This window comes from Callorhinus ursinus, unplaced genomic scaffold, assembly GCF_003265705.2.
Source record: "Callorhinus ursinus isolate GAN/ISIS: 27379988/994484 unplaced genomic scaffold, GSC_fseal_2.0 scaffold17, whole genome shotgun sequence".
In the NCBI taxonomy this organism is placed as follows: Eukaryota; Metazoa; Chordata; class Mammalia; order Carnivora; family Otariidae; genus Callorhinus; species Callorhinus ursinus.
In genome coordinates this window covers 37810649-37823518 of record NW_027397079.1, presented here as the reverse complement: position 1 = coordinate 37823518, position 12870 = coordinate 37810649, and the positions used below count along the sequence as shown (strand labels likewise).

At 42.2% G+C, this 12870-nt stretch overlaps 1 protein-coding gene across 1 annotated transcript in view; it reads left to right on the top strand.

Moving 5' to 3' along the window:
• The window catches only part of ZMAT4 (zinc finger matrin-type 4), a 371386-nt gene that overhangs the window by 124696 nt on the left and 233820 nt on the right, over positions 1 to 12870 (top strand). The window contains exon 3 of the mRNA XM_025886243.2: positions 5027 to 5116. Coding sequence (XP_025742028.1) covers positions 5027 to 5116 — 90 coding nt within the window. The remainder of the gene's footprint in view (positions 1 to 5026; positions 5117 to 12870) is intronic.

Below are 12870 nucleotides of genomic sequence, written 5' to 3'. Positions count from 1 at the left end.
GGACTCTGGGATCATGACCTGAGCCGAAGGCAGACGCCCAACCATCTGAGCCACCCAGGCGCCCCGTAAAGGAAGTTTCTGTATCCAGCCTCCTTCCTGTGATAATAAGGAGAGATGCATCACTCTGATGCATCACCCAGTCATCAGAGAGGATCTCCAACACTTGTGGTTTTCTCTTTGTTTTATCTGCGCTTAACCTCGACTTCCTAGTGAAGTTGTGCTCCAGCTTTTCCAGCGCTCAGCCCTTGGGCTCTCAATCTGGGAGTGTTAAGTGGGGTTGTGCTAAGGTACCTTCTTCCTGAGTGGTGGAGCCCCCATTTCACCTAAGCCAATCATTCTCAGGTAGCTGGGGTGTTAGACCCTTTGTATTTGCTGTCTTTCCCTTAATCAGCTCTTCTTTACCCTAGAATGAGTAGAAACAGCTCAAAATTGGTGGCGTGTGAATCACTCTTCTCTAATTATCAGTCTGTTTCAGGTTTTCCCTTTTTCTTATAGTCTTTGGCTTATTTAAGCTAGTTTCTGGAAGAGGTATAATTAGATACCTAAGATGGAATAAAATGGTGAAGACTTAACTGGGAAATCAGGAATGGATCTTAAAGCTTATTTGAAATAACACCTCTCCTGCCAGCCTCACAACTGTGACTTGAGGATAAAATGAGATGGTAAATGTCAAAGGGGTTTGAATGCTGTTTGGAGCATTATGCAAATACTAAGTTACTTTGTTATCTTCACATTTTATGAGACCAGAAACCAGTAGCCTTGTTGGAAGCAAATTTGAGTTGTGAATTTTTAAAGGGTATGTGATAATGGAAGATGGCTATTTAGGTGAAACACAAAGCCATTCTATTTCGATGTGGTCCACCCCCTTCTTTCACACAGTACATCTGAAATAGAGGTTTGTCTCGTTCTTTATCCCCCCAAAGAGAAGGCTGGCCTGAATTTCCTCTTTAGACGATTTCTTTGAGTGCCAGGAGATTGTTTCAGCCAAAGAAACTAATCTGCAGATAGGTCTGCCCCCCGCACAATGCCCAGCATCAGGGGCAAAGGCTTTAATTAAAATGGAAGGGTTGGTAATTTCTGGCCTATTTGGGAAGCTTAAAGTTGATGTGGTTTGAATGAAAGTAATGACTTTTGCTTAAGATGCAAATATTAATGCGTGAGCCAGGGACTGACTTTCAGTGCAAATGAGAGATTGTAATTTCTTTTTCATGGCTTTTCCCTTAAAGAAATGGCCCTTTTCTTCCCTGAAACTCTGTAATATATACATTTAACATGAAAGGTACTTTTTTCTCCTTACATTTCCTTTCAGTTGGCAATTTGTCTTTTTAAACTCTTAAAAGCATTGCATATTTTAGGTATTGATGAATCTTTGAAAAAATCATAAGGATTTGTTTTTGTTGTTCATATTTATTTGGATGACATAAATGCATTTCAGAAGTAGCTTTCCCTCCAGTTTGGTTGTCTGGATGGCATTTGTCCACTGTGCCTATAATCTTCATTTATATACAGGAAGTGGAATGACCACATTGTGAAGAGGACACACATTTACTGTGGCATTTGTATGTACCAAAATAAAGTTTTTAAAAGTTAAAGTAATGTGTATTGCTCTTGGCTTAAGTAGGCTTATCTAAGTATTGCAGTGAAAAAAACATAATGCATTTTGAATGTTGATAAGACATTAACAAGGGTAGATGGAAATGTGGTCAACTGTATCAGTATATGAGCATATGAGTATAAGAGCATTCCAGATCAGTTTGCTTTTTACTAATCACAATTGTTATGAGTAGAAAGTAGACTTATTGAGGAATTACAGTGGCTTGAGCATTGTGAAGTTATTACTTTTATAGTAAGGGAAAATTTGTTGTAGAAATAAAGAATGAAAATCATCCATACTTTCTCTACCTTAATAAAACATGCTTGTTTTTATTTTTTCTTTCCACTTCTTACTGATATACTTACAAATATTTATATAATCTTAATTGCAGTATACAAGCAACTTTTGTTTTAGCATTTTTCATTCAACATGCATTATATAGAAAGCACTTTTTCAATTTCCAACTGAACATAAGGGCATCCAGTGGCTGCTTTAACCAGCCTCTTGTCCAACATGTAACTGCCTCCCCAATTTGCTGTTCCGAGTTAGGTCATGCTGCAATGAGCATGTTTGCTCAAATCTAAGTTTAACTTTTTGTGGGAAGGTTTTTTGTTTGTTTGTTTGTTTCTAGAATAAATCGGAAGGAGTGAAGTTTCCATGCCAAATTTCAAGCAATTTCTGGTAGGTAAGGGGTTGAGAGGAGCCCGTTGGAGGAAGATGCTGCGGGTGACTCAGTGTGTTCCGCCTTGAGGGAGAGGTGAGAATGCCAGGAGGAAAGGAGGAGGACTCACTAGACGAGCTACACCCAGATGTTGAAGGCCCCAGGGCTGAGGTGGGTGAGTTGTAGGGCACCTGGGAGCAATCTCCTAGCAACCTCTTTGTCCTTGTCAACCGACATCATTTGGAAGTGGCTTTGGGTTTCAATCAGTCTAACTGGATGGGTGTGACTCGACACTCCTGTCACTGAGAAGGGGACTGTCTTCTGGGTTTTTACATCCTGCCCTAAGTCAGGGTGGGCTTGTGGGTGGGGAAGGCATTGGGTCCAGCCCTGGTAGCCTGGGAAAAGCAGCAGGAAGACAGAGGCACTAGGGAAGCAGCTAAATGATGAACTAGAATGCCTCCACCATCATTCCAGAAGGAGGTGGGATTTTCCAAAACTCTGTTTTTCTTCACCCATACACAGGGGCAAAGGCAGAACCTGGAGGGTAAATCGCTAACATGGCATCGATCCCAGCATCTCTCATCACTAATAGCTTCACAGCAGAGCTTACCATATACTTCCCTTTTCTTTTCAGCTAATGGTTTCTTACTAGTTTTGTCCAACAGCAATTAAATAACCCAGTGAACTCTGCCTTTGCTGGAAAGAGTCTTTTTGAAAGAAATGTAATATTTTAGCAAAGAGAAGAAATCCAACCACAAAACAGGCCACATTATGAGACTTCCAATTTTGCCATGACTTTGAGCAGCTTGATGGTGTTAGGTACTGTGATCCATTCTTTTACGGTAACAAATGCAACATTGAAAGCGCACTTCAGCCACATTTGAGTTCACACTGGTATCGCTTTGTCTTTTCACTAATTACCTGTCTATTGTGCTTTTCCCCAGCCCAGTCTCTGTGGCCATAGTCAGCATCCTGTAGGTTTTTAAATGTTTCTTTCTTTCTTTTTTTTTTTTTTGACTGTAGCTGTATCTTAACTTTTCCACTACCCCTTGCCTCCAAAAAACCAACAAAACTAGAAAACGTGTACAGATTTTAGTAATCAACATATTTCTCTGCCAAAAAACCTATACTAGTCTGCACTGCATCATTCTCAAAATCATGCAGAAGCTGAACAGTGCTGTTGAAATGATCTGGCACAAGTCCGCATAGGTCTCTATTTCACATCCTACCAATCTCGCAGGCAAACAGGACTCCAGATGACCCTTGATTACAACTTACAATGCAACCTAGAAATGGCTACAAATATATTTCCAAATCACACTTCAGTACTTTTACACATCAGTAATATCTTTGATGTCCCATTAGCACTTTTAAACCCATTTAAAGGCTTTGAAAGTGTTCAAGGACTGTTTAGAAGCATGTTTTCTGGAAGCACAGTAGAGGAATGAAAAAAGTGATAAGGAAAACCAGGCGGAGGGATTTACATCCTATCCTGTAAACAAGTTGCAATTTGCTGTGTGTTCTCTGAAAATCACTTTGCCTTTGTGGCTAATCCATGAAGGCAAGCCATCACACAGGAGATTGGCTGGTCCCCAACTGTAAATAAAGGCAAAGTGGAACCAAGGCCTGGAGAAGAAGGAAATAAGCCCTGAGCAAAGGAAGGGTTTAGGGGATCGGAATTAGGTAATGATGGATTCAAGGGGAATTCACATCCTAGCACTGTAGATTCAGAGTTCAGGATCGGTGCCCTCACTGGTGAGACACGTTAAGCATTATGTGGATTGCAATTTTTCATATGCACTGCCTCATTTGATTCTCACGGCAACCCTAATAAATATTATGTTCATTTTGTACACAGAGAAAATGAGACTCATTTTAGCTATAAACGAATTAGACTGACTTGCTCAGTATCATCCAGCCAGAGAGCAGCGGAGCTGTGCTTGGGTTCTGAACTTGTGACTGTTTGAGCTCTTTTCACTCAGCCATCCTCGGGTAGCAACTTAGAACTTAGAACTGCAGTGTTCTTTAAAGGGGAGGGAAGTTCAGGTGGGCTCTCAGTTGAGCAAAGGAGTAGAGGAAAGATGGCACTAGGATGCGATCAGTTTCTCCACGCTGGGCATGGACCCTTCAAAACAGGCAGAAACCCAGAGTCCTGCTAATCCTGCGGGCAGTGGGGTTTTATTGTTTAACTGCTCTGCCTGCTTGCATGAAGTTTGGGCTCTGAGCAGTCCTCAGACTTGCCGCTGATATCTTTTGTTTGCTCATGTTATCTGACTCTGGAAAATCTCTTTTGATAGCTTATTAATGAGGCTCCAACATGGGAGAACCAGATGAAGAGACTTCTGGTGGAGATGCTATGCATGCCAACTCCCAGGGGGCATTGTCTGTCCCCAGCTCCTGAGGGCAAGGCAGTGGGAGTACGAGACAAGGCAGGGCACCTAGCCTTCCAACACAGCCGATCCTTGTATTATTCTCTCTCTGACCTGTTCTTACGTTGAGGACAATTAATATATTATTCACTCCAGGCTTAAACATCCCAATGCTTTTACCTTTCTTCTTTCCCTCTCTTTTCTAATTCTGAAATTATGTTGGCTTTATAACTGTGGGCAAGTCACTTAACCTATCTGAATCTTCACCCCACATAATTCTCAGGAGCACGTGGAAGTGTTTTTAATGAAAGTACTACTTTGCATTTGCAGTCACTGGCTATATTTCCGAGGATTTCAAATGCCTTCTCTTTCATAGTATCTGCTTCTGCTTTTCCTCCCCAGAGTCGAAAACATGCAAGCAAAGTCCGACTGTATTACATGCTTCACCCCAGGGATGGTGGGTGTCCTGCCAAGAGGCTCCGGTCAGAAAATGTGAGTATCTGGCACCATTTGATATCCTTAGATGACCTGTTCAGTTTGCTAAGAACTTTGTAGGCCTAAGAAGTAAAGTCTTGTCCACCTTAGCAGGAACGCTAAGGGAGTAGAAATAGTTCTCATTAAATACTACAGAAAATATTACATGTAAGCAAGTCTTTTTCCTTTTTCCTGCCCAAACATGCCAGTATGGTGTTGGGGGACTGCATGATGATTCTGTGCCAGAGCAGAGCAGAGAAAGAATGTACAGAGGGGACTGAGAGCAGCTGGGTGAGGGGAGGTAGGAGCCATCAGAAGAAAGAGTAGGAGAGACGGCCTAAGGAGAAACCGTGTCAGGAATATCAGATACTTTGCTGTTTACATATTTTCTTTTTCCTTTGGTGTATAAAACTAATGCCAGTTTATTCATTTACAATAAAGACTGTGCACATCTTGCAAATAAAAATACTCCGGGTTTTTGATCAGTGCCCCTCTCCCTGAGGTACTACTCACTTGGGAAGAAAATGACAGTGAGGAAGTTCCTTTGAGGATGTAAAGTCAAAGCAAAGGGTTTACTTCAGCCAGGCCAAGGCAGGGACTGATAAAATAAATATTCCTTCCTCCCAGCAGGGGTTTCTTTTCCTAATGAGTGGAATGTTCATATCCATCCATTGCAGAGGTCCTCTGCGATAAACACTGCAGATTAAACAGAAATCACTTGTCCTTTGAGTTCTGAGGAGGCTGCAGGCATAGAATTTATAGCCTACGCTCTCGCTTGTGCTTGTGATCCCTATCTCCTTCTGATGCCGGATAGATGCTGGTCTTCTTTTCTTATTAAAAATTAATATATGATCATTGAAGAAACTTGACAAGAATTGTGCTTGTGTATTCTTCACAGGAGAAAAAGAGAGAACAAGAGAACTGCTTATGATCACAGGTAGTGAGCATCAGGGCCGGTATTAATGAATTCCAAGCCCAACTCTTACGTCACAAAACGAGCTGTTCATACACAGACTAATCTGGAACACTGTGAAATTGTCTTGACTGCTGTGGTGAGGCAGCATTAAGAGCACATTAGAGACAAAAGATGTCACGAAACCTTTTCAAGCCGCTAAGAAGTGGGACTGCTAACTTCTAAGAAGAAGTTCTGTCAGCTCTTAGTCTTATGACCTTGGGCAAATAACTGATCTCCCTGAACCTGTTTCCTCAATGAGGCTATCGTGATCACACTTTCCTTACTGGGTTTTGTGAGGTGCACTGTTACATGCCAAATATTGAGGAAAGAAAGCCCAATAAGGCACAGACTTGCCTTAAAGAAACTCAGAGTCGAGTGAGGGACATAAATATTGTATAAAAAAATAGTTATAATCCCACAGTGTAGGTGTTTATTTAACATTCTGCACAAAGCCCCGGGGAGACAGAGGGCAAGTTGACCCATGCCAGGACGAGTTACTCAGGGATGGTGTTACTGAGAGTTGGCATTTGAGCTGGGGTTCTTTGGGCTTGAATGGATTGTACCAGTTGGTGGAGGTGGGAGTGAGGGAGCAGAGAGGTGCATTCTTGGTTGCATTCCTATCAAAAGAACTTATTAAGCCCCAGGAGAGTTGGCCTGAGCCAGCTTTTATGTAACTTCAGAATCCTGTAGCTGTAGCAGAGTCCTGCTTTCCATTAGGTATCTATTAGCAGAGAGAAGAGAATTAGTTCCTGAAATCATCCAGCAATGATGCCCGTGTCCCTTCATTCAGTAGCCTTTTCATGTCTTATCATAACAGTCAAAAACAATAGAGTTCATAGACAGTTGACAATTAGCTCTTTGAACACAGATTATTTTCTATCTACTCAAGCGCTAATCATGAGTATTATACTTATTCATGTCAGAACTCCTAGGGAAGGCTTGCTGGGCAGACAGAGAGGGGGCACTGAGACTAACACTGGTGTGGCTCGAGGACATGGTCTTGGCCATTCTGGTCAGACTCATGATTTACCCCACTCAGGCTCTGGTTCTGCCAGTAGCACTGGGGACAATTTATGGAGGAGAAGATGTTTGAATTTTTAGAGCAAGAAGTATTTGCAAAGATTCTTTACCAAAGAGCCCTTTGAGAACTTTTGCTTCTGGTGTATCCTGGAATCTATGTTACCTTGAAATTTATTTATTAAATCATTTTCTATAGCTTTCTATAATCATAGTATAAGGATAAATCAGTAATCAGGAAAAGAAACATAATGAACTTACTTTAAAAATTTTTTTAAAGGTTTTGTTTATTTATTTAGAGAGGGAGAAAGAGAATCTCAAGCAGACTCTGTTCTGAGTGCAGAGCCCGACACAGGTCTCAATCTCATGACCCTGAGATCGTGACCTGAGCTGAAATCAAGAGTTGGACACTTAACTGACTGAGCCACCCAGGCGCCCCCTAATTAACTTTTTTTTTTTTAAAGATTTTTATTTATTTATTTGAGAGAGAGAATGAGAGAGAGAAAGCACATGAGATGGGGGGAGGGTCAGAGGGAGAAGCAGACTCCCTGCTGAGCAGGGAGCCCGATGTGGGACTTGATCCAGGGACTCCAGGATCATGACCTGAGCCGAAGGCAGTGGCTTAATGGTTGATGCTTTTATTAAGGTGTGTGTACATTTCATAGGTGAATACATCATTTACTTAGGCATTTTGACATACCAGATACAGCACGGAAGCCACCCCAGTCCTTCATTAGGGCTGTGAAAGTTAATGTTGGTAATTATTTGGCCAACATTCTTTTGTACAGACCCATACCTAAGGATTGGAAAACAATATACAAATAGACAATGGCCAGCCATATATATATATAGAGAGAGAGAGAGAAAGAAGGAGAGAGAGAGAGAGAGAGAGAGAGAGAGAGAGAACTTTGATGCACTTGAAACTAAGACAACATTGGGTTTCAACTATACTTTAACTAAAAAGAAATTAAAAATAAATGAATAAAAATAGAACTTTGACCCACAACTTATAGCAACCAGCCTTGGAAACTAACCCATTAATGTATAGTAACCAGCCCAGGAAGCCTGCCTAATTTAAACTTATAGGAAGTCAGACCACTATCTCTAGTAACAATCCAGGTAGCCAAACAATAACCCCTGAAACAATAGGTCCCAAATAGTCTGGACTTGATTAATACCTGATAGCTTTCCTAATTTTTGTCTCTGCTTCCAACTTGGAACCAACCAGAGAAAGCCAAATATGTACCCCTAACCAATCACATAGGGATGTGCACTTCTAGTTTGCCTACCTACAGCTTTCACACATGAACAGCCTCCAATCAGGGCACACCTGAGGCCTCCCCTTTATCCTGTTACAAAGCTTTCCCATTTATCTTGCCTGTGAGTCTTATCCAAATGCCCGTGATGGTGGCTAACATCCTGGCTATGGGAAGCTCTGAATAAATAGCCTTTCTTTTTCTCATTTGGTTGGGCTTTATTTCCATGGGGTTGTAAAAAGGGGATAAAAAGAATATCTAATGTACAGTTTTATCATAAGGTCCAAATGAGAGAACTCATTTATTCAGGACTTAGTTTTCAAAGGTCCTTCTCCAGGCATTATTATTATTGGTCCCCTGTCCACCAATACCCTGTGTTCTTTGAAGAATGTAACACTCTGGTTCCACTTGCCTCCATTCTTGCCCATCCTCCCAAATGCTCTGCTTCCAGGGGCTGTGACAGGTTTGCAGCCCAGTCTTACCCGACTGAGAACAGTTTCATGGCTGCCCTGAATACCCAACAAAGTGAGTGACTTCTGAAAACAGAGAAAACTTGTTGCTGAGTTTCCACGCCCTGACTATGCGTGAACCTGGGGCCCACACTGATTCCTAAAACTGATGGGGCTGATAAGTAACAGCAGCCGGGCCTCCCTCCCCAGTTCTTAAACTTCTGGGAATACACAGTAACTCCAAATTTACATCCAGATGAACGGAAGGGCCTATGATTATTCCCAAGGTCTACTGCCATTTCTACTCCAGGTCATCTGACTTTCTTGTTGTTTCTCAAAAACATAAAATTCATTTCTTCCTCCTCTTCTGGCATTCCCAGCTTTTTAAATTACCCCCTTTGTATGCTTTACTTTCTAGAACCCTCATCTGGATATTCTATGTTTTTTTTCCCCTGAAACTTTAGAGTGAGACATTTTCCTCCTGAGCCCACAGAGTAAAATTAAATGTGAAATAAATTGTTATACCTGATTGCCTTAGAGAAATTTTCTGTAATCTTGTGAGCATTAGAGCAAAAAGGACTTTAGAGACCATCTAGTCCATTGAAAGTGTCAGGTTTTCCAGTTACTTTTTAGTATCTTCTCACCTGCTTTGGGAAAAAGAAATATCTACTTAAGAAACAACATTTTTAAGTAAAAAGATGATTTAGTTTTATTTTTATTCTGTAAGGATAAGTAACTGCCAACAAAAATCACCAATCAGTATTAAGTAAATAGTGTTTTTACATGGAGTTAATTTCTCTAAATTGAGAAACTTGACATTTGGTTAGTGTGATCAAGCTCATCACTTTTAAATACTTAACTGATTTCCTATAGGTCTGGAACATTCAGCAGAGCTGGAGAATCTCCAGGATCACTTTCATGGGTCCCTAAAATCCTGGGTTTCAGGCCTGGAGGACTCTATCTAACCTAATCCTATCTTGTGACAAAAGTGAAAATAAGGCCCAAAGAAGTACTGTGACGTGCCCAAACTGGTCAGGCCTGAGATTGAGACCCTCCTTGCTTCCCTAAGTTCTATTCCTATGCTTCTCCCACATATCTTGAAATTGTATCTTATATTTAGGCACTGAAGCCATTGCTGGGTCCAGAGCCAGAGAGCACTGCTGTTCTGGGGCAAAGTATTAATAGCTGGAGCTCAGCAGACACTTCCCACTTACAGTCTAAGTGCTTTACATACATTAACACATTTAATCCTCACTCCCGTGTAGGGTAGGAACTATCATTATCCCCACTTGACAGAAAAGCAAGCTGAAATAGAGAAATTAAGTCACTTGACTCTGGTTCCACCACTGGTAAGTGGCAGAGACAAGGCTGGGGAAATATGAAACAAAACCAAAGAAAAGTCCTCTGGTGCTGCAAACTAGCTTGCCATGTCACTTCCTGAGATGGGTAGCATCTAGTAAGGACTAGGGGTGCAAAGAGCAAGGACACAGACCCTTCCTCAACAGAGATCAGGATCTAGTTGGGGGGCGGTGTCCAGTGTGCAGTCATGTCTTCTAATACAGTGTGATAGCTGTACAGGTGCTACCATAGACATCTCCCGGGGTATCATCTGGCACACTGCGGGGGTCCCCAGCCTCTGCTGGTAGGATGGGGCTGGACAAAGTTGCCTGGAGAAAGCATTACTGAACTGATTCTTGAGGGATACATGTGCGTGAGCCCAGTGAATAAGGGCGGCAAAGGGCTCTTCTTCTTCTTTTTTTTTTTTTAATTTTATTGTTATGTTAGTCACCATACATTACATCATTAGTGTTTGATGCGGTGATCCACTATCTGTTGTTTGCGTATAACACCCAGTGCTCCACGCAATACGTGCCCTCCTTAGTACCCATCACTGGGCTAACCAACCCCCCCCATACCCTGTTTGTTTCTCAGAGTCCATAGTCTCTCATGGTTCATATCTCCCTCCGAATTGCCCCCCCCTTCATTTTTCCCTTCCTTCTCCTAATGTCCTTTTTAAAGATTTTATTTACTTATTTGAGAGAGAGAGTGAGAGCACAAGCAGGGAGAGAGACGGAGAGAGAGAGGGAGAAGCCGGTTCCCACTGAGCAGGAACCCAACACAGGGCTGGATCCCAGGAGCCTGGATCATGGCCTGAGCCGAAGGCAGACACTTAACCCATTGAGCCACCCAGGTGCTCTGCAAAGGGCTCTTTTGAGTGTGGAGTCAACATGAGTAATGTCTTCAGGGAAACAAAATTCAAGGGTATTTCTAGAGTGTAAAATGCCATTGGGCGGCTCTGTTAGATTCCCAGGACTGCTGTCACAAAGTACCACAAACTGGGTGGGTAAAAACAACAGAAATTTATTTTCTCACAGTTCTGGAGGCTCCGAGTCTGAATCATGGTGCAGGCAGGGCCTCCCTCTGGAAGCTCTGATTGAAAATCGGTTCCATACTTCTCTCCTCGCTTCTGGTGGTTGCTGGCAGTGCTCGACGTTCCTTGGCTCGCAGCTGCATCATGCCAATCTGCTTCTATCTTCACCTGGTCTTTCCCTTGTGTGGGTCTCTATGTGTTCTCTCCTGTCACAGGGACGACTGTCATTGGATTTAGAGCCCACTATAACAATCCGGCATGACCTCATTGTAATTAATTCATTTGCAAAGACCCTATTTTCAAATGTCACCTGTTCAAGGTGGACGTGAATGTGGGGGGCACAGAATTCACTCAGTGCAGCAGTGGAAACAAAAGTGAAGTGTGGGATGGTGGGGAAAGGTCCAAGCGTATACTGTGCGTAATATTAGCATCTACTTTGTCAAAATGTGGTTTTCTCAAGTCGTCTGCAGCTCAATTCATGAGCATTTCTCAAAGAAGGTGCATTTTAGCCCGGTGATGGGTATTAAGGGGGGCACGCTCTACATGGAGCACTGGGTGTTATACGCAAACAATGAATCATGGAACACTACATCAAAAACGAATGATGTAATGTATGGTGACTAACATAACAATAAAATGAAATTAAAAAAAAAAAAAAAAGCTGTGTGCTTTGGCTTCCAGCTGTGCATTTCGAGCCAGAAGTGGGGATTTTGTCCCTGGCTCGGTTACATATATTAGTTTTGCAACTTTGTTTTGGACTTTCTAAACCTTAATTGCTGTGGTTATAATCAAGGCCTATAAACGCTGCCCTGCCTACCTCTCCGAGTCGTTAAGGGACTCAGATAAAAGCTTCCTCTTTGTGAAGCAGCAAGATAAACTGTAAAGGGTGTGTGGAGTGTTTTTTCACTGAGTTTTTAATTTTTGTCTATTGGTTCACATGTTCTCTCTCCACCGTGCAATATACAACTTCTCTAGTCCAGTTAGAGGCAGGCCTGCTGTCTTCCTGTAGAACACCTGAAGGGCAGTCAGGACACCAGTAAGTGTGAGGTTGTGCTGATTGATAAAACAATGGTCAGAAACAACTACTGGCCAGATGCAGACCACTATTCTTGTGAGGTCCGCAAACCAAGAATGTTTTTTACAGGCTTACGTGTTCGGGGGCAGGGAATCAAAAGAAGAATATATTGTCACATAAAAAATACATGAACTTCAAATTTTCGTGTCCACAGATAAAGTCTTTTTGGAACACAGCCACGCTCAGTCCTTTACCGCTCTATGCACTGGGCAGCTGCAGAGCAGGGTTGCTGCAATAGACTCAATATGCCACAAACCTAAAATGTTTCCCCTCCGGCCCTTTACAGAACCTGTTTGCTGTGTGAGGTGGACAGTTTTGGTGAAGAAAGAGGGGGTTTGTCATGCCTCTCATTGTGTGTCTCTCTACTTGCAGGAATGATTCCTTTATGTCATTCCAGATTCTCAAAGCTGCCTTGTCTTTGTTCCTTTCGTGTTTTAGTTTCTTAGTGGCCAGCAGGTTGAAGGTTTTGACCAGTAGGAAGTACTATTCCAAACCTCTGAGTGAGAATCTACTCTGTTGCTTTTTGCTTAGGTTCTCTCAATGCAAATAGATTGAAATGTAGGAAGGAGTCATGTTAAAAGAATTTGTTTGAAGCCTGCAGCACTGTGGAAGCAAGGACAGTTGGTTTCTTATGCCATCTATACAGCAA